Genomic DNA, 24533 nt, shown 5'->3' with positions numbered 1-24533 from the left:
AAATGTATGAAAATAAGTTAGCACGCTTTTATTTTGAAATTTTTACGCCTCACTTCCGCTTCCGGTATCACCGCGGGGATATTGATAATTAGGAAACGAAAAACAAAAAAAGGAATTTGCAAAAACCAAAATCGGGCTGTTTATTTGAATTTGGTTTTCTCATTTTTTGTTTTTGAACCAAAAAACGGCGGAAAAAAACGTAGTTTTCTCGGTTTTGGTTCAAAATGAAAAAATGTACATGGAACCGACATGCGGTTCATGGTCCACGACACCAGTAATATCACGATACAGCGATTCTGTGATCATCAATACATTGCAAGACGGTGATATAGCGGTACATCACGATATATGTGTGTTAAAGAGTTAAAAGTGCATCATTTCTCTATTTAGTGCCTTAATTTATTGATTAAAATATCGATGTTTGCTCTTGCATATCGATTATCACATTGCACCAGAAAGGACGACGATATATTACAAGTGTCACAATTCTCCAAATCATGGATTCAATGTCATTTTCGATCCCCCTCCTCTCTTTTAGCACAGATGGGTCTGCCGTGTTTAGACCCGTCTACTTTAGACGAGGGTCGTTGGTGTTACGTCGTCAAGTGTCTTCGTTCTTGTACGACGATGAAGTTTAAAAGAGAAGAACAAATAGAAGTCAAGGATGTGGGCAGAATAATATTATTTCTGATGATCCTCAGGCTGTTGTATCATCGTTCAGGCGCCAAAGTCAACGTGTCACTGTCACTGTCAGGTATCTGCACTGGAAGCTGAACGAGTTATTATTCAATGAAGTCTGCTCTTCTTTGGACTGTGGAGAAAACACACACGCAATGTTGCATCATTTGTATTATGGATACAAATGTAACTGCATCCATTATAATTGTTGTTGTTTTTAACTTTAGACGGCGGTGAAATCCCCAAAGTGTGTGAAGTACATGTGAGGAAGAGGAGGACGACGAGAGAACAAATGATCTTATTGCTCCATGTGATACTTGGTGTAAAAAAGTTTTCCCTTATAGAGTAAATATGGTATAATATGAGCCCTTAAGTGTGTCAGTGAACTGCGGCGGTGTTAGCATACCAGATAGGATGTTGACGTCAACGGGCACAGGGAGTTGTTTGTCTGACGATGAGGCTCCAAAACATCCAGATGTTGGGGTTAGGGTTAGGGTTAGAGTTGGGGTTGGGGTTGGGGTTGGCGTTGACGTTGGGGTTAGGGTTGGCGTTGGGGTTGGCGTTAGGGTTAGGAGTTTAGAAAGTAAAACTTCTGTAGCACAGGCCTACTGATCCGTGTTTGTGGTAATGGTGATCCAGTCCAGGACCAGGGTACGATCCCCAGGCAGAACTCTGGGCAGGTAAGAGGGGGCTCACTGTGAAATTAAGGTAAATTAATAATCCAATTATGTTATTTTCTGGAATTCTGGAGTTGAAGCCGGGTCGCCGGCAGGGGGGAGGGAGGGAGGGAGGGAGTGTGCCTGTTTGTAAGTTGAAAAATTTGAATTAAAGAATCAGCTGACAGAGAACGAGCAGCACAACGTACAATATAGAAATTACAATATAGAAATGTCACTTTGTGTGTACGTGTCGTAGTTAAAGGTGACATTAAACGTGTCCACATGAATTCATCATTCAGATTAGAAACAAAGTTCCTCCTCTCAGCCGTTTAAACTCCGCCCTTCCTCGAAGTTGAGCAGTTAAATTAGAGCAACTCTTGTGTCTCATCATCATCATCATCACTGTAGAGCAACAGTTCCAGAAGTGAGGATGTCTCTTCATCGTGTGGCCGTCTTGGTTCTTGTGGTTCTCCTGCTGCTTTATGGTAAGTTTAACACACACACACACACACGCACATACACACACACATACACACACACACACAGCTCATAAATTGCACAACAAAAAAAGGTAAACAAAGCTTCTGTTTTATGTTTTGCTTTTGTGATCACAGTTGCAGAGAACGAGGCTACGGCTTGTGGCCCGATGAAATCAGAATGCAAAGATGGATGTGGCCCAAATGACCTGTTCCTTAGTATGTTCTCATGCACTCTGGGTCGAAAGTAAGTAGAGTTGTCCAGTTGCAGCATAACAATATCCTATATATGTATTTGCTTGTGTAACGTGATGATAAATATATATATATATATTTATTTTATTTTTTTTACTAGATGTTGCGTATCACCTCCATGATGCGACGACAAGACTCACCTGGAATCAGACGTCGTGGAGGATTTGTCTCTGAACTCTGCTGACCTGAGAATGTGCAAATAAAGTCTTGTGGCTCTTTGCTGACATGGAATAAAAAATATATATTCCCTTAACTTCCTTGCTTATTTGTATTTATTATTATTATTGTTATTATTATTAATAATAATAAACATTATTCTGGATTATTTGTCAGAATAGATTCCATGTCTGTCACTGTTCAGACTGCAGTCCATGGCCATATATTCATATTCATGATGATATTTCCCAGAATTTCAAAGTAAAAGTGCTTGTTTTGATATGGAACGACGTGTACTTCACAATAACACGTTTATGATACAAAATGCCGGTGTGTTCATTGGCACTGACACATGGATGTATAATATGAACTGGATAGAGCTCCGCCCCCTCTGCCTTGAAGACAATTTTTGCATGGTGGCCACTGTGGGTACTGCAACAAAAAATCCCATGGAGCCCAATAAGCAATTTTCCCATTGACCACAATAGTAAAAGAGACGCCTGTAAAAGTGTCCACAGGACACTTCGAGACATGGACACGGGCTTTTATAAATCTTTATATTATGTATTTTTAATTCATGGAGTTTCATGTTTGAAAAACATTCCTAAAGGTCATAAAAAGCCCAGACAAATCTTATTTCTCAGAGTGACGTCACAGCTGTGTACGAGCACAGCAAAGCGCGGTCATGTGGCGTCTCGGGAACAGCGCTGCTGTCAGTGAACCGTACGACATGAAAACTTTATGAGAAATGTGAATAAATGAAGACAATGAGGGGGTTTCGTTTACATTTTTAAAATATTATGACAAAGCAGGTTTTAGTTGTTTATTCGGCGCTCATTAACATTTATTTTAAAACTTATTATCAATGTATTAACGAGCTGCTTTGTGGATTCATTGAGGAGAGGAGACTGACATGCTGCACTTTATCACTGTGTTCAGTCGCGGACATCGTGACACTGATGACGGTGTGGACTGTGGAGCTGTGACCGTGTGATGCACTGAGACCTGCGGTCACTTCACCACTGATTCCCGGGGAGGATGTTTGTCTTATCGTCACAATCGGTTCATAAAGTTACTGTTAAATGTGATGAACACGCAAATTATAGTTGAATATAAACGTGTTGAGTGAAATAATCGGGAGTTAAAAGCCTACTTTAACACGTTGTTATTGTTCCTAATAATAATTATACAATTATATAAGGGAAATCAGACAAAAACAACACGATTCCTGTAACACATATAAAGTAATAGTCACGGTCCTAACCCAAATAAATCATTTTTATTGATCGTTTTAATCTTTAACTCCGTCATTGTACTTTTCAGCTTCACTATATTCACTTCGATATCGTTGGTTTTGCATTTATTTACAAATCCATGGTTAAAAGCCGAAGTTAACGTGACGGCGGTATTGATGAAATCCGCTAGCACACGTCATTAGCATACTCCCATCATGCCTTTCGCTGTTCATGTACGCGCCGAGCAAGTCGATAACGCGGACGGCTCGTTCACATAGCCGAGAGGAATTATGGTAGGGACACTACTGCGCATGCTCTATGGGCCCCATAACCCGGAAATAAACTCGGAAGTCAAAAACTTTTTTGGCATATGCGCTGGGTGAGCAGCTTCATAGGAATGAACGGAAGCGAAGGGGCGGTGCTCTATCCAGTTCATATTATACATCCATGCACTGACCTCAACGACAGTCAGGCCCTGTCTGTGGACTCTGTTGACCCAGCCCCCTCTGACCCTGCCCCCTCTGACTCCGGCTCCTGATGACGTGTTACACAGGAAGTGGGTGCGTGTTCAGGACGAGTTACCTCGCGACACGTGTCCGTTTACGTTTTGATGTTTTGATCGTTTGTTTTTTCATTGAAACCAATGGACAAGGAACGGAAATACCACGTTTTTTTGGTTAAAAACGAAAAAAACGAAAAACGAGAAAACCAAATTCAAATAAAAGGCCTGATTTAGTTTTTTTGCGAATTCCTTTTTTTGTTTTTCGTTTCCTTATTATCAGTCTCACGGCGGTGATACTGGAAGCGGAAGTGAGGCGTAAAAATGTCAAAAATATAACGCTCTCGTTATACACCGGTATGTAGTACATTTATTTTTTAGTATGTGAATGCATATTGTAGAAAACTTTTAACCTGCCTTAATAAATAGCACCAGCAGGGGTCACCATCATGATACAGTGATGAAGTTCAAAAACGAGCACTGGTGGTGCAGTGACTGTGTGGTAAGTGAAGCCAAGTATTTGTTGCTACACATCAACACATCCTCTTCCCTTCATGGAGGTGTGGGTGGTTCTGAAATGATAAAAACATACAGATAAAACCCATGGTTTAAACAGGCACAAAAGGTTGCAAATAAACCATCCAATACCAGATGAAATGAACATCATTCAATACATCTGTATCAATAACCTGGCTAGGCCTATGAGCAAACCAGGCACACAGTTAAATACTCTCAAACTGCCACCTACTGGTAGAGAGGGTAAACATCACTAATACATCCATCTATCTGTCTGTCTGTCTATCTATTAAGCCGTGTCATTCTTGACTGTGGGTGATGGTGACCCCTGCTGGTGCTATTTATTAAGGCAGGTTAAAAGTTTTCAATAATATGCATTCACATCAGTGGCGTGCACAGACATTTTGGGGGGCAGGTGCTCAGTGAAAAATAAGGGCACTTTATGCGGCATGTAGAACTGACGGCTGCCTTATTATAGCAGTGTGAGATTTAAAAAATAAAGAAACATTACAGGCACATGTTGAACGTAATAACATATTTATTTATTGTGAGTGTGACCACTCTCTAGGGCAGGGGTCACCAACCTTTTTGAGACAGAGAGCTACCTGAAGGGTAAAAAATAATATGGAGGGCTACCATATAATATTTTTTTGTTTGTTTACCATTTAAATGATTCATATTATGCATTCAACTGCATACACATTCATTCCAGTGCTTACTCCTAACGATTACCAGTTTTTATAAACAATATCAAAGATATTTTACTGAGCGATCATACGGATACATGCAAGTGAGGTGAAGTGAAGTGAGCCCGCGGGCACCGTATTGGCTGACTGCGGGCTACCAGGTGCCCGCGGGCACCACGTTGGTGACCCCTGCTCTAGGGTATATAATTATAACCTACTTCTTCTTCTTCCAAACAACCAGCTGTTATAGCTTCACTAACCAAAAATAAATGTACTACATACCGGTGTATAACGAGAACGGTAGAAAATGTATGAAAATAAGTTAGCACGCTTTAATTTTGAAGTTTTTACGCCCCACTTCCGCTTCCGGTATCACCGCCGTGATATTGATAATTAGGAAACGAAAAACAAAAAAAGGAATTTGCAAAAAAACAAAGTCGGGCCCTTTATTTGAATTTGGTTTTCTTGTTTTTCGTTTTTTTCGTTTTGAACCAAACAAGTGTGGTATCATCAGGAGCTGGAGTCAGAGGGGCGGGGTCAGAGGGGCGGGGTCAACAGAGTCCACAGACAGGATATGAGTGACGTTGGCCTCATCCAGTGCCTGACTGTCGTTGAAGCCATTTTGGATCATAAATATGTTGTTGTGAAGTACACGTCGTTCCATATCAAAACAAGCACTTTTACTTTGAAATTCTGGGAAAAATCATCATGAATATATATGAATATGAACATGAATATATGGCGTATAACGAGAACGGTAGAAAATGTATGAAAATAAGTTAGCGCGCTTTTATTTTGAAGTTTTTACGCCTCTCTTCCGCTTCCGGTATCACCGATGTGATATTGATCATTAGGAAACGAAAAACAAAAAAAGGAATTTGCAAAAACCGAAATGGGGGCGTTTATTTGAATTTGGTTTTCTCGTTTTTCGTTTTTGAACCAAAAAACGGCGAAAAAAAACGTAGCGCGGTACATGGTCCACGACACCAGTAATATCACGATACAGCGATTCTGTGATCATCAATACATTGCAAGACGGTGATATAGCGGTACATCACGATATATGTGTGTTAAAGAGTTAAAAGTGCATCATTTCTCTATTTAGTGCCTTAATTTATTGATTAAAATATCGATGTTTGCTCTTGCATATCGATTATCACATTGCACCAGAAAGGACGACGATATATTACAAGTGTCACAATTCTCCAAATCCTGGATTCAATGTCATTTTCGATCCCCCTCCTCTCTTTTAGCACAGATGGATCTGCCGTGTTTAGACCCGTCTACTTTAGACGAGGGTCGTTGGTGTTACGTCGTCAAGTGTCTTCGTTCTTGTACGACGATGAAGTTTAAAAGAGAAGAACAAATAGAAGTCAAGGATGTGGGCAGAATAATATTATTTCTGATGATCCTCAGGCTGTTGTATCATCGTTCAGGCGCCAAAGTCAACGTGTCACTGTCACTGTCAGGTATCTGCACTGGAAGCTGAACGAGTTATTATTCAATGAAGTCTGCTCTTCTTTGGACTGTGGAGAAAACACACACGCAATGTTGCATCATTTGTATTATGGATACAAATGTAACTGCATCCATTATAAATGTTGTTGTTTTTAACTTTAGAAGGCGGCAAAATCACACAAGTGTGTGAAGTACATGTGAGGAAGAGGAGGACGACGAGAGAACAAATGATCTTATTGCTCCATGTGATACTTGGTGTAAAAAAGTTTTCGCTTATAGAGTAAATATGGTATAATATGAGCCCTTAAGTGTGTCAGTGAACTGCGGCGGTGTTAGAATACCAGATAGGATGTTGACGTCAACGGGCACAGGGAGTTGTTTGTCTGACGATGAGGCTCCAAAACATCCAGATGTTGGCGTTGGGGTTGGGTTCGGGGTTGGCGTTGGGGTTAGGGTTAGGAGTTTAGAAAGTAAAACTTCTGTAGCACAGGCCTACTGATCCGGTTTGTGGTAATGGTGATCCAGTCCAGGTCCAGCAGACAGGACCAGGCAGAACTCTGGGCAGGAAAGAAGGGGCTCACTGTGAAATTAAGGTAAATTAATAATCCAATTTTGTTATTTGCTGGAATTCTGGAGTTGAAGCCGGGTCGCCCGGCGGGAGGGAGGGAGTGTGCCTGTTTGTAAGTTGAAAAATTCAAATGAAAGAATCAGCTGACAGAGAACGAGCAGCACAACGTACAATATAGAAATTACAATATAGAAATTTCTATAAACCCGTTTGCAAGTTGAAAAATTAACTGAGTATGTGAATGCATATTATTGAAAACTTTTAACTTGCATAAATAAAGAGCACCAGCAGGGGTCACCATCACGATACAGTGATGAAGTTCAAAAACGAGCACTGGTGGTGCAGTGACTGTGTGGTAAGTGAAGGTCTACTGAAGGGTGTTTGTTAAGAAGACACCATATGACTCTTTACCTTTTCAATAGTCCGTATTTATTGCTACACATCAACACATCCTCTTCCCTTCATGGAGGTATGGGTACACAAGGTACCCAAGGTACACAAGGTTGCAAATAAACCATCCAATACCAATAACAGATGAAATGAACATCATTCAATACATCTGTATCAATAACCTGACTAGGCCTATGAGCAAACCAGGCTGGCTGTCTGTCTGTCTGTCTGTCTGTCTATCTATCTATCTATCTATCTATCTATCTATCTATCTATCTATCTATCTATCTATCTATCTATCTATCTATCTATCTTTTAGCTAGCAAGATATCATTATAGCTAACAAGCTATGTATATTTTAGCTAGAAAGCTATACTTTTAGCTATCTATCTATCTATCCATCCATCCATCCGTCCATCCATCTCTGTGCCATGTCAGTCTTAACTGTGGGTGATGGTGACCCCTGCTGGTGCTATTTATTAAGGCAGGTTAAAAGTTTTCAACAATAATGCATTCACATACTCAGTTAAAATAATTATAACCTACTTCTTCTTCTTCCAAACAACCAGCTGTTATAGCTTCACTAACCAAAAATAAATGTACTACATACCGGTGTATAACGAGAACGGTAGAAAATGTATGAAAATAAGTTAGCACGCTTTTATTTTGAAATTTTTACGCCTCACTTCCGCTTCCGGTATCACCGCGGGGATATTGATAATTAGGAAACGAAAAACAAAAAAAGGAATTTGCAAAAACCAAAATCGGGCTGTTTATTTGAATTTGGTTTTCTCGTTTTTTGTTTTTGAACCAAAAAACGGCGGAAAAAAACGTAGTTTTCTCGGTTTTGGTTCAAAATGAAAAAATGTACATGGAACCGACATGCGGTTCATGGTCCACGACACCAGTAATATCACGATACAGCGATTCTGTGATCATCAATACATTGCAAGACGGTGATATAGCGGTACATCACGATATATGTGTGTTAAAGAGTTAAAAGTGCATCATTTCTCTATTTAGTGCCTTAATTTATTGATTAAAATATCGATGTTTGCTCTTGCATATCGATTATCACATTGCACCAGAAAGGACGACGATATATTACAAGTGTCACAATTCTCCAAATCATGGATTCAATGTCATTTTCGATCCCCCTCCTCTCTTTTAGCACAGATGGGTCTGCCGTGTTTAGACCCGTCTACTTTAGACGAGGGTCGTTGGTGTTACGTCGTCAAGTGTCTTCGTTCTTGTACGACGATGAAGTTTAAAAGAGAAGAACAAATAGAAGTCAAGGATGTGGGCAGAATAATATTATTTCTGATGATCCTCAGGCTGTTGTATCATCGTTCAGGCGCCAAAGTCAACGTGTCACTGTCACTGTCAGGTATCTGCACTGGAAGCTGAACGAGTTATTATTCAATGAAGTCTGCTCGTCTTTGGACTGTGGAGAAAACACACACGCAATGTTGCATCATTTGTATTATGGATACAAATGTAACTGCATCCATTATAATTGTTGTTGTTTTTAACTTTAGACGGCGGTGAAATCCCCAAAGTGTGTGAAGTACATGTGAGGAAGAGGAGGACGACGAGAGAACAAATGATCTTATTGCTCCATGTGATACTTGGTGTAAAAAAGTTTTCCCTTATAGAGTAAATATGGTATAATATGAGCCCTTAAGTGTGTCAGTGAACTGCGGCGGTGTTAGCATACCAGATAGGATGTTGACGTCAACGGGCACAGGGAGTTGTTTGTCTGACGATGAGGCTCCAAAACATCCAGATGTTGGGGTTAGGGTTAGGGTTAGAGTTGGGGTTGGGGTTGGGGTTGGGGTTGGCGTTGGCGTTGACGTTGACGTTGGGGTTAGGGTTGGCGTTGGGGTTAGGGTTAGGGTTAGGAGTTTAGAAAGTAAAACTTCTGTAGCACAGGCCTACTGATCCGTGTTTGTGGTAATGGTGATCCAGTCCAGGACCAGGGTACGATCCCCAGGCAGAACTCTGGGCAGGTAAGAGGGGGCTCACTGTGAAATTAAGGTAAATTAATAATCCAATTATGTTATTTTCTGGAATTCTGGAGTTGAAGCCGGGTCGCCGGCAGGGGGGAGGGAGGGAGGGAGGGAGTGTGCCTGTTTGTAAGTTGAAAAATTTGTATTAAAGAATCAGCTGACAGAGAACGAGCAGCACAACGTACAATATAGAAATTACAATATAGAAATGTCACTTTGTGTGTACGTGTCGTAGTTAAAGGTGACATTAAACGTGTCCACATGAATTCATCATTCAGATTAGAAACAAAGTTCCTCCTCTCAGCCGTTTAAACTCCGCCTTTCCTCGAAGTTGAGCAGTTAAATTAGAGCAACTCTTGTGTCTCATCATCATCATCATCGTTCATCATCATCACTGAGGAGAAACAGTTCCAGAAGCGAGAATGTCTCTTCGTCGTGTCGCCGTCTTGGTTCTCGTGGTTCTCCTGCTGCTTTATGGTAAGTTTAACACACACACACACACACACACACACACACACACACACACACACACACACACACACACACACACACACACAGACACACACACACACACACACACACACACACACACACACAATATGTTTGACTTCAGTTTGCACAAATTGCACAACAAAAAAGGGAAAAACAAAGCATCCGTGTTTACGTTTTTGCTTCTGCGATCACAGTTGCAGAGAACGAGGCTCAGCGTTGCAACACAATGGGAACCTGCAGATGCGAATGCGGCAGATATTTTTATGCCGCGAAGTCTTCGGAGTGCGCTAACGGCCTGAAGTAAGTAGAGATGTCCAGTTGCAGCAGAACAATATTCTCTATATGCATTTGCTTAGTGTAACATGGTCATATGTTTGTTTATTTTGTAACTAGATGTTGCATACACCTGAGAGCTGGCTAATTCAGTCGTGATGCGACGACAAGACTCTGGACAGATTTGGCTCTGAACTCTGCTGACCTGAGAATGTTCAGATCAAGTCATGTGGCTCTTTGCTGATTTCAGTGCAGGTGGAATAATAATAAAAAAATATTCCCTTCACTTTTTATGCTTCTTTGTATTTTTTTTTTTCTCGTTACACTGGATTATTTGTCAGAATAACAGGCACACGATAGCGCCAGTAGGTGGCAGCAGGACATTAGGCATTAGAACCAAGAATAACCAGCTGCTACACACACATCTATATATAAATATATACTTTACTTTGTTGTTTATATTTCTGGTGACTTGTACTAGAGTTGGTAAATGGTCTGTATTTATTTATCTATTGCTTTTCTAGTCTTGATGGGTTTAAGTGTCTTTGCTCAAGGACACATATACACGAGCAGAGCCAGGAATTTAACCCACAAATTTCGCACTACCACTGAGTGGTATTATAGAGTGACTATTATTATTATTATTATTATTATCATTATTATTATAATTATTATTATTATTAATAATAATAATAATAATAATAATAATAATTAAAAATGGCATTTTCTTCCTTTGATAAAGACAAAATACTGAGGCAGGAAACAACTGAAGAATGTGTATGCATATTGTGTCATTTTAAAGTAGTTTTTCCCACTGTAAGACTTCTTTTTTTAATTGACCCCTTCCTCTTTAGCTTTTATATATAATTCTACTTTATTTTATTTTACTTTATTTTCAGTTGCATGGTCGTCACAAATTTTCATCATAAAAAAAGATGAAAAATGAAATATGTGTGATAAAATGTAGCTCGTCTGAACTGAAAGGGGGAAAAAACACTATATATTTAAAATTCTTCTAAACGCATTTTCTTCCTTTGATAAAGATAATTAATCATCATGAACATAATGAGGCAGAAAATCTGTCTGAAGAAATAACTGAAGGATTAAAGCGATTTGTATGTTTTTCTAAAATGTCTCCAGTCTGTTTCAAATACAACAGTCTCCTCCTCATTCAACCGCAGTGAGAGATTCAGCCAATCACAGGAGGGGGATCACACAGCGGTGTTTGCATGGAGCCTTTATAACAACAGTCTCCTCCTCCTGCTGCAGCTCATTCATTCGTTCATCACTGTGGTCAGTAGTGAACTCTCAGAATGCCTGAAGCCGCAAAGTCAGCGCCCAAGAAGGGCTCCAAGAAAGCCGTGACTAAGACCGCCGCTAAGGGCGGAAAGAAGAGGAGAAAGAGCAGGAAGGAGAGCTACGCCATCTACGTGTACAAGGTGTTGAAGCAGGTCCACCCCGACACTGGCATCTCGTCCAAGGCCATGGGCATCATGAACTCGTTCGTCAACGACATCTTTGAGCGCATCGCCGGTGAGGCGTCTCGTCTGGCTCACTACAACAAGCGCTCCACCATCACCTCCAGGGAGATCCAGACCGCCGTGCGCCTCCTGCTGCCCGGTGAGCTGGCCAAGCACGCCGTGTCCGAGGGAACCAAGGCCGTCACCAAGTACACCAGCTCCAAGTAAACACGGGACTCCACAACAACACAACGGTTCTTTTAAGAGCCACACACTTGATCTAAGAGAGTCAATATAATCCTTTATACTGTGTGAATAATTAAGTGTTTTATAAGGAATTGCATATTTATGAAGATTTAAGTGTTGGATGAATGGTAATCGCACACATGTCACACCAGAACCCAGAAATGATGCAACATTTGAGAAACGCTTCTCTTCCGCTGCAACTCTTTATTTTCAAAAGCAGAATCTAGTATTTAGCATCACAAAACGATACATAACGTCATCAATCACTTCGTCATAACTGAAGGAACACACATTAGATAACTACTGGTCATCCATGGGGGAAATTCAGATTGTCCAAGAGTATAGAAACTGAAGTAAGAAGTATGAAAACAGACAAATATAACATAAGAAGTGGAAACCCACTAAATAAATAAATAGATATTGCACCTTTAATTGCAACTTGCCTGGTGTTGGGCGACTGCTCATTGCATCATTATTAATAAACATCAACAAAGTCTTTCCTGTAGATCCACAGTGAAAAGTCACTTAGTTTTGCAGCGATTTAATTTATAATTTGTTTTTCACATTCAAATAAAGTTCAGCGAAAAGTAAAGATACTTTTCGCTGAACTTTATTTAATTGAGTTTGTAATAACTAAAGAGAGACAAAGGCACAATCAATAATATACTACTCATTATCACTATTACAACAAGCTATAAGAATAGGCATCATAATTAACCAGAGAATCATAACAATGTTAAAGGAACACACTGCAAAATAATAATTTGTGGAATAAATATAATAAATACATAATATGTAGTTAAAAAAGACTGAAGATGCAGATTATTTACAGTAAACTTTAAAAGTCAGAGTCCTCACTGACAAACTGAGGTTTGTTGTCATTTCAGTTAGAATTTTAATAAATGATTAAATGGTGATTATGATGAACATTACCACAAAAGAGACAAAACTAGATCAATGTTCGTGTAACGTTGTCACTTAAAGATAGTGCTAATTGTTTACAAAAGGGCTCTGTTTTTCTGAGTAATTTTGATCTGATTTACTAAACTATTTTCTCTGTTTAGAGAGTATTTCAAACAATAAACGTAATAACTCCTTTATCGAGAGCTCGATTTAATGGAAACAACATGGTTTAGTTTCATCAAGTTTTGCTTTAATCTGAGTTTAAGACACTGGGAGATAATCCTGTCTTTCATTACTTATTTTTATTAAACAACTCAACAGTGCAGCTAAAGCTGTTAGCAAGTACATTTAGTCAAATACATGCACTGCACTTAATTAGCCAGCACCCATGGTAACCGGCCTCATGAGATAAGATAATACTAGATAAACTACCCAAATTAATTAAGTCCACAAACAATTAATTAATTAATTAATTAATTAAACAAAATTAATGTGACTCTTGTCCATGTTATCAGCGTACAAGGCTCCTCTACGTTTCGCTGCTACAGTTAGCATGCTAGTACAGCGCTACTACAGTTAGCATGCTAGCGCACCATGTTGGCACACAAGCAAGAACTCACCGGGATATCGATTCAGAATTCTGAGTAGTTCAGCGAAGTTCCTCTCGAAATCACAGCTCCTCAGTCTTCATGATTTCATTGTTATCTCCTGTTTTTAGAATTTATCCTGTTCTGTCAAAGCTCAAGTCTGACTGATTTAACTGTTTAATGTAAAACACAGCAGCGCGTGAGAGGTAAACAAAGATCCTTTCTAAAGGGTCAGATGACCACTCCACACACCTCTTTTGGGCACCGAAAAGAGTCAAAGGTTATCGAGCTTGTGCAAAACACAGCATATAACTACGGAAGCGCATTGCACTCATTCGAAGAAGAAAGAAAACAAAACACATTTCTGAGTAATTTTTTGGTTTGTTTCTTTGAACATAATTTTTTTTCTGATTTTCTGAGTAATTGTTTTCCTGCTACTTATAATACCAGAATCTACTTATAGTTTCAAATTCTAAATTTGATTCTTAAACCCAAAGACAATCTTGACTAAACAATCTGTCCATGTTGTTTCCATTAAATCAAGCTCTCAATAAAGGAATTAATGCATTTATTGTTTTAAATGCTCTAAACCCTGAAAAAATTCAGTAAATCTGATAAAAAATGACTCCGAAAATATATATATATATATATATATATATATATATATATATATATATATATATACATATATATACATATATATACATATATACATATATATACATATATACATATATATACATATATATATACACACACACACACACACATATATATATATACATACATACATACACACACATATATATACACACATACATGCATGCATATACGCATACATACATACATGCATACATATACACATACATACATATACGCGTACATACATGCATACATATACACATACATACATATACGCGTACATACATGCATACATATACACATACATACATGCATACATACATGCATACATATACACATACATATACACATACATATACATACATATACATACATACACATACATACACAGTGAGAAGAGTGAAAAGGAAGACCAAAGTGGGTCTGAGGACACGGTGGGGAAGGTGAAGAAATCCCAGCGAAAAACAAAAGCAAAAAAGACGCAGCGTGGAAAAATTGAGGACTCTTCCGATGAGGAAGCGAGTGAGTCAGGAAAAAATGGGGATGAAAGTGACTGTGGTGACAGTCCAAAAGAAGGGATGCAAAAGAAAGGCAATAGAAAGAGTGGAGAGATGAAGAAAAGCAGCAGTTTAAGTCCTGCAAAGAAGAAAACCTCAAGTGGTGAAGAGGATGAAAGTGAGACGGATAAAAAGAATGACAAACTCGACTGTAACAAGTCCTCGGATGACAAAAAAAAAAAACAATGACAATACATGCATACATATACACATACACATACATACACATATACATACATATATACATGCATACATATATTTTTCTTAGTAAACAAATGTCTTGTATTGAAACAGTGACATAAATAAAGTGTGTGTTTGTAAATGTGTCCAATAATAAGCTCAGCATGAACGTAAGTGTGTGTGAGCTTCACCATCATCAGTGTGTGTTTGCTGCTGCACAATAAGTGCACTTTATTACACAGTGATCATCAGCAGCTGCTTGTTTGGACTCGGACTCTGTGAACAAACAAGTGCAGCAGCAGAGAAACATGTTTGTGTCAAGTTGTGCTGTTTTTCACCTGCTTTTAGGAGACAAACGAGTGAGAAAAGCCGCCGAGCAGCGCTGCTCACCGCGGTGAACAGCTGAGGTTTGTTCGCTCCACAGAGAAAACACAGAGAACATCAGAACTCTTCATGACTAAAATGCGAAGACAGACGAGTCCTCTATGGACTCCGTTCACTGTGAGCCTCCAGCTCCTCTCACACACTCATCTGGACTCTTTTGAGAGTGAAGAGAAAACACAAATGTCCCGGTGTTCACGCTGCACACAGGAGCCGCGGCTGCACTGAGTCTCCACGGTTCTCATGCTGCATTCAAGTACCGCCTCCTCTCTGAAACTCTCAATAATCCGCTCTCTTTCACTGCGATCGTTGTCAGTCTGAGCTCAACTTAGAAACCACCAAACATGGCAGAAGTAGCTCCAGCTCCAGCCGCCGCCGCCCCGGCTAAAGCACCCAAGAAGAAGGCGGCTTCCAAGCCGAAGAAGGTCGGCCCCAGCGTCAAGGAACTCATCGTTCAAGCCGTGGCCGCGTCCAACGAGCGGGGCGGCGTATCAGCGGCCGCTGTCAAGAAGGCTCTGGCTGCCGGAGGCTACGATGTGGACAAGAACAAGGTCCGCGTCAAGACCGCCATCAAGAGCCTGGTGTTGAAAGGAACTCTGGTCCAGACCAAGGGAACCGGAGCCTCTGGATCCTTCAAGATGAGCAAGAAGGTGGAAGCCAAGAAGCCAGCAACCAAGGCCGCTCCTAAAGCCAAGAAACCCGCAGCTATGAAACCAGCAGCGGCCAAAAAGACCAAGGCAGCGGCAGCTAAGAAGCAAGTAGCTGCTAAAAAGTCTCCTAAGAAGGCGAAGAAACCTGCAGCGGCAAAGAGCCCCAAGAAAGTAGCAAAGAGCCCCAAGAAGGCGACCAAGAGCCCCAAGAAGGTGGCGGCCAAGAAGGTGGTGAAGAAGGCTCCAGCAGCCAAGAAATCTCCCGCTAAGAAGGTCATTAAACCCAAAGTGAAGAAGACAGCAGCCAAGAAGAAGTGAGCTGTCCTCACTGTGAGACATGTCCATCCTGTTCAAAGGCTCTTTTAAGAGCCACACACTTGTCCTCAAAGAGCTCAACCATCTTCTCTTAGTACAGGGTATCAGCGGGGTCTTAAAAAGTCTCAAATCTAAGAATTTAAGGCCTTAAAATGTCTTAAATTCTCCTAAAATCTCATAAAAGACCTTAAAGGTGCCATATGTAAGAATGTGGCCAAAAACAGTTACTACATTCAAATTCAAAACATCGAGGTCTTTTAGGTTTAGTTTTCCGACGTAACTGGTAACCCGTGGTTGCTCTGCATCTGAGACTCTACTGACTGCAATGATTGGTAGACAGCGGTAGGTGGCGCCACATGACGCCAAAACATGATTTCAAGACATAAACATGATTTGCAGTCTGCAAAATATTTTTTTTAATGCAAATATATTGTCTGTACTGTTGTTGGTGAGTTCAGTTTGTTATATGAACATTATTCCTGAGTCTCTGTGACATTTTAGGAGGATTTTATCATTTATTACATAATGCACCTTTAAATACAATTTCAAAAGGTTTCTATTTTTGAGGATGCGCTAGCATAACTACAACACGGTGACAATTTATCGAGCACCACTAGCTAGTGTGCTGCATGCGCCGTGGTGTGTTACAGCTTAGCATAGCAGTGGAGAAAACTTAACAAAAGCAGATTTGCAAGTTCAGCGTATTGTGGGTACAGTTTTCCTTCATGTCTTTTGTACTTTTTTGCCAGTATGGGTTTGAAATGGGTCTTAAATTGTATTCATTATGGTCTTTAAAAAGTCTTAAAAAGTCTTAAATTTGACTTGTTGAAACCTGCAGAGAATCTGTTCTCTTATTATAATAATGTAGTATAACGTGTACAGTAACCTGTGTCAATATATTCATTCAATCTGCAGCACAAAGGGATTTATTACCTGTTAAGTTAGTTGTACAGTTAGTAGTTATTGCTTTACATTACATTGTGTGATGCCATCACTATATATATATATTTTTTTTTTTTTTACATAATTGTAATTTAAAAAAAAAACTTTGTTTCTCCCACATCTCGTGTGTCTGTGTTAAATTAAAGAGACAAACATATTTGCTCTTGACTTCAGTAGTGACCTTCATGTGTTCATAATCACATCAGACATTGAAGAATCACAGGATTCATGATTGAATCACGTGATCATGTGTTTACATTTGGAGAAACAGTATTTGATGTATGACGTCATCAAGAAACATAGAAAACAGTCGTAACATACAGTTAGTGATGGTTTATTGTGAATGTTTATATGTTGTTAAATAATAAATATAATTCTATATTGAGAAACATTTACTTGTAAAAAGCTAAATAGAAATATATTATATAGAAGTTGAAAAGTAGCAACTGCTGCTTGTTACTGTTATTATTGTGCGGTTTGTAATAATGTATAATAATTGTTGTCGTAGTTTTCTCTGAATGGACTCATTAATCATTTGTGTTGTCTTATTCTGCCCTAATAAAAACATTATTAGTACATCACGTGTTTCACCTTTATTAACCACATTTTAGTTGTTATTGATATTAGATTTTGCTTTGAAAGAATGAACAAATTTGACTTAACACAAATTAATTTGTACATTTTAGTGAGATAAACACAAGTTGGTCCTCGTTTTTCTATGAATTGTTGAAACTTAGTATTTAGTATGTGTTCTTTGTACAGTTTGTATTTCAGTACAGTAGAATCAAAGTCATTTATGAATATTGTTGCCATTTTTAAACTAGAATATTGATGTGTGCAAGTGTTAATGCTCATTCTACATTTACATTATTTCTAACGAGCAGGTTGATGAACACATGAGGATGATGAGCTTCTCAGAGTGAGTGTGTGGCTCTTAAAAGAGCCTTTTGTTTGTTTGTTGACGTGTTGTTGTTGTTTACTTGGACTTGGCGGCCTTCTCGGTCTTCTTGGGCAGAAGAACAGCCTGGATGTTGGGCAGCACGCCGCCCTGAGCGATGGTCACTCCTCCCAGGAGTTTGTTGAGCTCCTCGTCGTTGCGGACGGCCAGCTGCAGGTGGCGGGGGATGATGCGGGTCTTCTTGTTGTCGCGGGCGGCGTTTCCAGCCAGCTCCAGGATCTCAGCGGTCAGGTACTCCAGCACAGCCGCCAGGTAGACGGGGGCGCCGGCTCCCACACGCTGAGCGTAGTTGCCTTTGCGCAGCAGTCTGTGAACACGACCGACCGGAAACTGGAGTCCAGCACGAGAGGAGCGGGTCTTTGCCTTAGCGCGGGCTTTTCCGCCGGTTTTGCCTCTTCCGGACATCGTGACTTTGACTGGATTTTTGGGACAAATTCAGAGAAACTGTGACTAAATTGAAGTCTGTGTCTGTGTGTTACTCAAACAGCTCAAAGCCTCCTTTATATGTCCAAGAAAGAGCGGGAGACTCCTGCCAGACCAACCAGAGCAGAGCAGCAGAGGGAGGGGACTTTTGTCCAATAAGCAGCGGGGCTTCAGGCTTCTCTGGGCGGCGCTGCGCTCCATGAAGAGCCGCTCACCACCAATCAGGAGCCGGAGGACTGAAGCGGCGTCACCGTGGCACAGTTTAAGAGCAGAGAGTCGCTCGTGTCTGCTTCACTTTTTCTTCTGTTCATAGAAACAAGAAGCGTCAAAACATGGCAAGAACCAAACAAACCGCCCGTAAATCTACCGGGGGTAAAGCTCCCAGGAAGCAGCTGGCCACCAAGGCTGCGCGTAAAAGCGCGCCTGCCACCGGCGGCGTGAAGAAGCCTCACCGTTACAGGCCCGGTACCGTGGCTCTGAGAGAGATCCGTCGCTACCAGAAATCCACGGAGCTGCTGATCCGCAAGCTGCCCTTCCAGCGCCTGGTCAGAGAGATCGCTCAGGACTTCAAGACCGACCTGCGCTTCCAGAGCTCCGCTGTCATGGCTCTGCAGGAGTCCAGCGAGGCTTACCTGGTCGGCCTGTTCGAGGACACCAACCTGTGCGCCATCCACGCCAAGAGGGTCACCATCATGCCCAAGGACATCCAGCTGGCCCGACGCATCCGTGGAGAGAGAGCTTAAAGTCATCAACAACAACAACAACAAACTAAACAAAAGGTTCTCTTAAGAACCACCTCACTCTGAACTATAGACAACAAACCTCTGCTACTTTCACGTCAATCATTACTGTATTAAATAATGAACAAATATAATATTTTAAACCTCAGCATATATTTACCTTCCATTGTGAGCTAAATACACACGATTTGATTTAGTATAATGAAGATGATCAAAGCTCATGAATGACACAAACATTTCATATAATAATGGATTTAATTTGAACCAACAAACCTATGCTCATTTAACATATTTAACTAATTTGATTTGAGTTTGATTAGTAAAAATATATATATATATATATGTATTATGCCTTCCATTCTGAATGAACAAATACGTATTAATTAGTGTCATCAAAGCTGTCATCATCTTCATTAGAAGGTCATGTGACTGTATTTACTTAATGTTAACTATTAAACACAATTGTTAATTATCTCATAAAAACCCACACCCATGACTGCTTTTAGGAAAATCAACTGACCCCAAACAACACATTTCCGTTATTAAAAATAAATAAATAATAAAATAAAATAGCACCCTCCTGAACATGTGTGCGTAATGCAGCAAATTTAACCATTAATCTTCCACTAGTTCGATTTTTAAATTAATTATTAAATCTCATCATAGGGAAAGCTTTGTTGGTTGAGAGAAGTTTGATCTGTAGCCCGGTTTCATTTGTTATTATTTTGATTATTAAGTGAATAAAGTGGATCATGATGTGTTTGTTATATGGAGCAAAAACCCAGAAACTGTTCACATTTAAGAAGCTAAAACAAGCAGGAATCTTGTTTTAATCATGAACAAAGCTTCAATTCGATCTTAAAAATCTAAAAATAATAGATTAGTCGAGTAGTTTCAGCTATATCACAACACTGCCTAAGAACCTAAAATGGATCATCCTCAGGGGAAATGCGACACTGAATTAGATGGTTTAAAGATTCGATTTTATATTTACTATTATTACTGTTTAATTATTAGCTAGTTAAGTTGAATTATAAATGTCTTAAACTAAACTTCTTTAATAACAAGTTACGGTCAGTTAGTGACTGATGTTCAGCCACGAGGATACTGTGCTTAACTCACCTCGTTAGCTTATTTTAGCTTAGCTTCGCCTCTCACTTCCTGTTAAAAACACGTTCTTTCCGTTTAGGGCTGGATTTATACGAAATAAAGATAAACCGAGCACTACGGCATTTTTATTGTTATAATTGGTGTTGCTGTTGTTGTTATTATTATTATTAGTAGTAGTATTATGTTTTTAAAATGTAGTTATAGTTAAACTTTACAAAAGAAGAAACAATTATCATCATCAGCTTCCCAGTGGTGCTGTGTTCGTCGTTTAAACTGTCCGATGGGAAACACACTCGAACAAAGTTTGTTCCGCCTGTCAGGAAACACTCACGTACGTACACACGTACTAATCTGTACTGAGCTGTCTTGTTTAATTCCTGTCATTTTATTTAACAATAACAATAACAGGATAACGTGGGTGATGCAAACCCAAAACAGCGTATAACGTGCAAAACAATGTAAACAAAGTGCCAAAACAGTGCAAATAAATAGGATATGTCCACATTTTAAATAATTACTTTGTCCTGGGGGAGGAGCTGCTCAATATCTAAATATTTTATATTGTAAACGACATAACCCATTCATTCATTCTATATTTCTATCTAGAGTTTTTCTCCTCCGAGTTCTGTTAAATCCTGTTTATATCAACTGTATAAGTCCTTATGTTTTTTATCTATGAGTGAGTAAATCGATTTGTAATTATTAATATCCATACAAAAGTTTTGTTTTAGACTTCCTGTGTACTAGAACAATCAATGATAGGATTATGTTTCAATGACATACATCTGTTTTATAAACTTTATCCCATCACTAAATATTTCTTCTTTCTTACAAAGTAAACCAACAATTCGGAGTTAAATATTTACACAGTATAAAGGATTATATTGACTCTCTTAGATAAAGTGTGTGGCTCTTAAAAGAGCCGTTGTGTTGTTGTTGTTGTGGAGTCCCGTGTTTACTTGGAGCTGGTGTACTTGGTGACGGCCTTGGTTCCCTCGGACACGGCGTGCTTGGCCAGCTCACCGGGCAGCAGGAGGCGCACGGCGGTCTGGATCTCCCTGGAGGTGATGGTGGAGCGCTTGTTGTAGTGAGCCAGACGAGACGCCTCACCGGCGATGCGCTCAAAGATGTCGTTGACGAACGAGTTCATGATGCCCATGGCCTTGGACGAGATGCCAGTGTCGGGGTGGACCTGCTTCAACACCTTGTACACGTAGATGGCGTAGCTCTCCTTCCTGCTCTTTCTCCTCTTCTTTCCGCCCTTAGCGGCGGTCTTAGTCACGGCTTTCTTGGAGCCCTTCTTGGGCGCTGACTTTGCGGCTTCAGGCATTCTGAGAGTTCACTACTGACCACTGCGATGAACGAATGAATGAGCTGCAGCAGGAGGAGGAGACTGTTGTTATAAAGGCTCCATGCAAACACCGCTGTGTGATCCCCCTCCTGTGATTGGCTGAATCTCTCACTGCGGTTGAATGAGGAGGAGACTGTTGTATTTGAAACAGACTTGAGACATTTTAGAAAAACATACACGATACTAGAGCTGCATTGTTTTCTTAATCGATTAATCGATGTCCATAAAATGTTATAAAATGTAAAATGTAATAAAATGTTGAATGTTATTTCTTCAGACAGAAATAAGTGAAGGACATAAATATTGTTCCTGTGACTCACATTTAACATTTTTTATTTTCCTTTTGTATCAAGTTTAAACTTATACTGTTATATTGTATTGATTTGTATATATATATATATGTATATATATATACATATATATATATATGTATAAATATGGCGTAAATGGTCCAGTTGACTTACACTGTGTCATTGTTATCATCAGACTAAAACATGGACAATAAAATTGTGTTATCTTATAACTTTGATGTCAATGATGTCCTTTGTCTCTTCAGAACATAAACCATGTTCATATCATCACAGTCAAGCTTTGATTTGATTTGTCGTTTAGTTTAGTCGTCTGTTTAGTGGAGAAGAGCTGTCCAAGGTGCTGAAAGTAGTTTGGCTGATGCTTGTCGTCCATGGCCAGATTTTTTTGAGGTCCTCTCAGAGATGGAGAAGATGGGTGAGGTCTCTGGAGTGCAGGCTGAACTTTGGGCTGAATTCCAATTCCTCGCTTAATCCTTAATCTCAAAAATGTTCTCCCTCTAGTGCAAGTTCTGTCCTGATTCTCAGAAAAATTAAGTTGAGGGTCAAGTTTAAGGGCTGTATCGCCCTCAATATTGAGATTTTCCGAGACCACCTTTGGTAGCAAGGGCTACCCAGAATGCATTGCGTGTTTTCACATAACAAAGATGGCGTCGAAAGCAGCGAAACGAGTACGCTACAAATGAAGTATTTTCTTTGTTAATAGAGATATAAAAATGATCTTAGTTTAGGCCCATATTATGGATTACTGATGTCATTGTTGCCTAACCCTAACCTAACCCTAACCCCATTTATTTTTATTTTACAATCTTTTGTCAATAGTCGGCCGGTGTGGTTTACTTTTCAATAAGTCGTGGTGTGTGGTAACTGTCAGCTGAATATTTGTATGAGTATCATCTTATAACTAACTGACAACCTAATAACTTGACTGACAAACGGATCAGAATAAATAATCCTGACGTGAATGTGTTCTTCTTCTTCTTCTTTTTTGGAGTTGACAGACTGGACGCAGCTTTCGCCGTTATTCTGCCCCCTACAGTCTGAAGACGTATCTGCATTTAAGGGGTGTCCCATTTCTAAGTGACAAAATAACCCTCAACACTTGGTTTTGAGGCCAGTTAAGATTAAGGGTTGAGTTTGGAATTGGCCCAAAAGCTGGTAATTTATGTTCAGTTTGGAGGGTATTCCAAGCAGAAAAACTGGAAGCTTTTTTTTAACCATTTCAGTCCAGACAGGTGACGCAGACAAGAGCAAAATGTCACTGGAACGTAAGACATAATAGCTTCTGGTTCTCTGAAGAAAAGTGCTTAAATAGGTAGTAACCAAGCCGAAAAGACCCTTAAAGACCAGAGTCAGTCAGTGTGTGTGGCTTCTTACAGACAAAGAGGACATGGAAGCTTTGGTATAGAGTTCACAGTGATGGGTGAGGAGGCTTCAGCCTGGGATGAAACCTCAGAGCACAACACAGATGTTTTCTCCACAGTCCAAAGACGAGCAGATTCCCATGACTTCATTGAATAATAACTAATTCAGCTCTCAGTGCAGATACCTGGCAGTGACAGTGACACGTTGACTTTGGCGCCTGAACGATGATACAACAGCCTGAGGATCATCAGAAATAATGTTATTCTGCCCACATCCTTCACTTCTATTTGTTTTTCTCAGCTTCATCGTCGTACCATCATTAACGATCTGTGTGAAAACTTGTCTAACGCCTCACACCATATCCTATGCTGATGATATGTCGTCATTTACTGCTTTGCTTCGATTGCACAAGCGTTCACACTTTGACACAGTGCAGAATAATTGAAACAGGTTTTAAATGCTGAAAACCCCCCAAAAAATGTTTTTTTCAAACTCATCTGTTTCCATGGGGGGGAAAAATCCCCTCAATTAGAACTTCCCATGACAGAGCTCTTGAGCTGGTTACCAGTTAGAAGTACCTTTGTTATTGATGGGGAGCTATCTTTTAAAGTGCGTGTTAGAAATTTGGTTTCTAAATTAAGGCTGAAGCTCGGCTTCTTTTATACACTCAACAAAAAAACGCACAAAGAAAAACGTGTAGTTATTGTTATGCAACAAAACACAGTAACTATCTAAAAATAACAGTACAACTTTATCAATAAAGTTAATTTGCGATTCAATTTCAAAACAAAAGTCCTGGAGTAATGACAGGAAGAACACAATGGGGGGTTGATGATCCAAGTGTGTCCACCATTAAGGCCACATTATACTTCTCCGACTGCGTAATGCGTTATCCGACTGCGTCACCACGGAGACACCTCCAGCCTTTATACTTCTGCGTCGTGGACGGATACGCACTGCAATTTCCCGCCCGATCAGTAGGGGTCGCTGCACAAGGTTGTTGTGCTTCTGGCTACAGTGAGCAATGGCGTCCGAGAGAGAAAGACTGTTGTTGTTGAAACAGTG

General features: G+C 39.9%; 4 protein-coding genes and 1 long non-coding RNA gene across 5 annotated transcripts; 4 read left to right on the top strand and 1 right to left on the bottom strand.

Annotated features, from left to right (window-relative positions):
* The first annotated feature begins 9965 nt into the window (after positions 1–9965).
* Positions 9966–10605, top strand: LOC310927642. Its single transcript, XR_014592827.1, has 3 exons — positions 9966–10062; positions 10272–10377; positions 10471–10605. It is a non-coding gene; the product is annotated as an uncharacterized lncRNA (long non-coding RNA).
* A 1058-nt stretch (positions 10606–11663) lies between these two features.
* Positions 11664–12038, top strand: LOC310927778 (histone H2B-like; the record flags this gene model as incomplete). The annotated part of the gene is made up of 1 exon (XM_083890167.1): positions 11664–12038. The coding sequence occupies one exon, from the start codon at positions 11664–11666 to the stop codon at positions 12036–12038; it is 375 nt and encodes a 124-aa protein (XP_083746293.1).
* A 3612-nt stretch (positions 12039–15650) lies between these two features.
* On the top strand, positions 15651–21756 carry LOC310926902 (uncharacterized protein; the record flags this gene model as incomplete). Its single annotated transcript, XM_083889110.1, has 2 exons — positions 15651–16270; positions 21444–21756. 2 exons carry the CDS (start codon positions 15651–15653, stop codon positions 21754–21756), a joined length of 933 nt encoding a protein of 310 aa, XP_083745236.1.
* Positions 18190–18576, bottom strand: LOC310927529 (histone H2A; the record flags this gene model as incomplete). The annotated part of the gene is made up of 1 exon (XM_083889835.1): positions 18190–18576. One exon carries the CDS (start codon positions 18574–18576, stop codon positions 18190–18192), a length of 387 nt encoding a protein of 128 aa, XP_083745961.1.
* On the top strand, positions 18927–19337 carry LOC310926831 (histone H3.2; the record flags this gene model as incomplete). The annotated part of the gene is made up of 1 exon (XM_083889027.1): positions 18927–19337. The coding sequence occupies one exon, from the start codon at positions 18927–18929 to the stop codon at positions 19335–19337; it is 411 nt and encodes a 136-aa protein (XP_083745153.1).
* Positions 21757–24533: the final 2777 nt, after the last annotated feature.

The sequence above is a fragment of the Microchirus variegatus genome (assembly GCF_963457635.1).
Source record: "Microchirus variegatus genome assembly, chromosome: 5".
Lineage (NCBI taxonomy): Eukaryota > Metazoa > Chordata > Actinopteri > Pleuronectiformes > Soleidae > Microchirus > Microchirus variegatus.
This window is presented reverse-complemented; position numbering and strand designations above follow the sequence as displayed.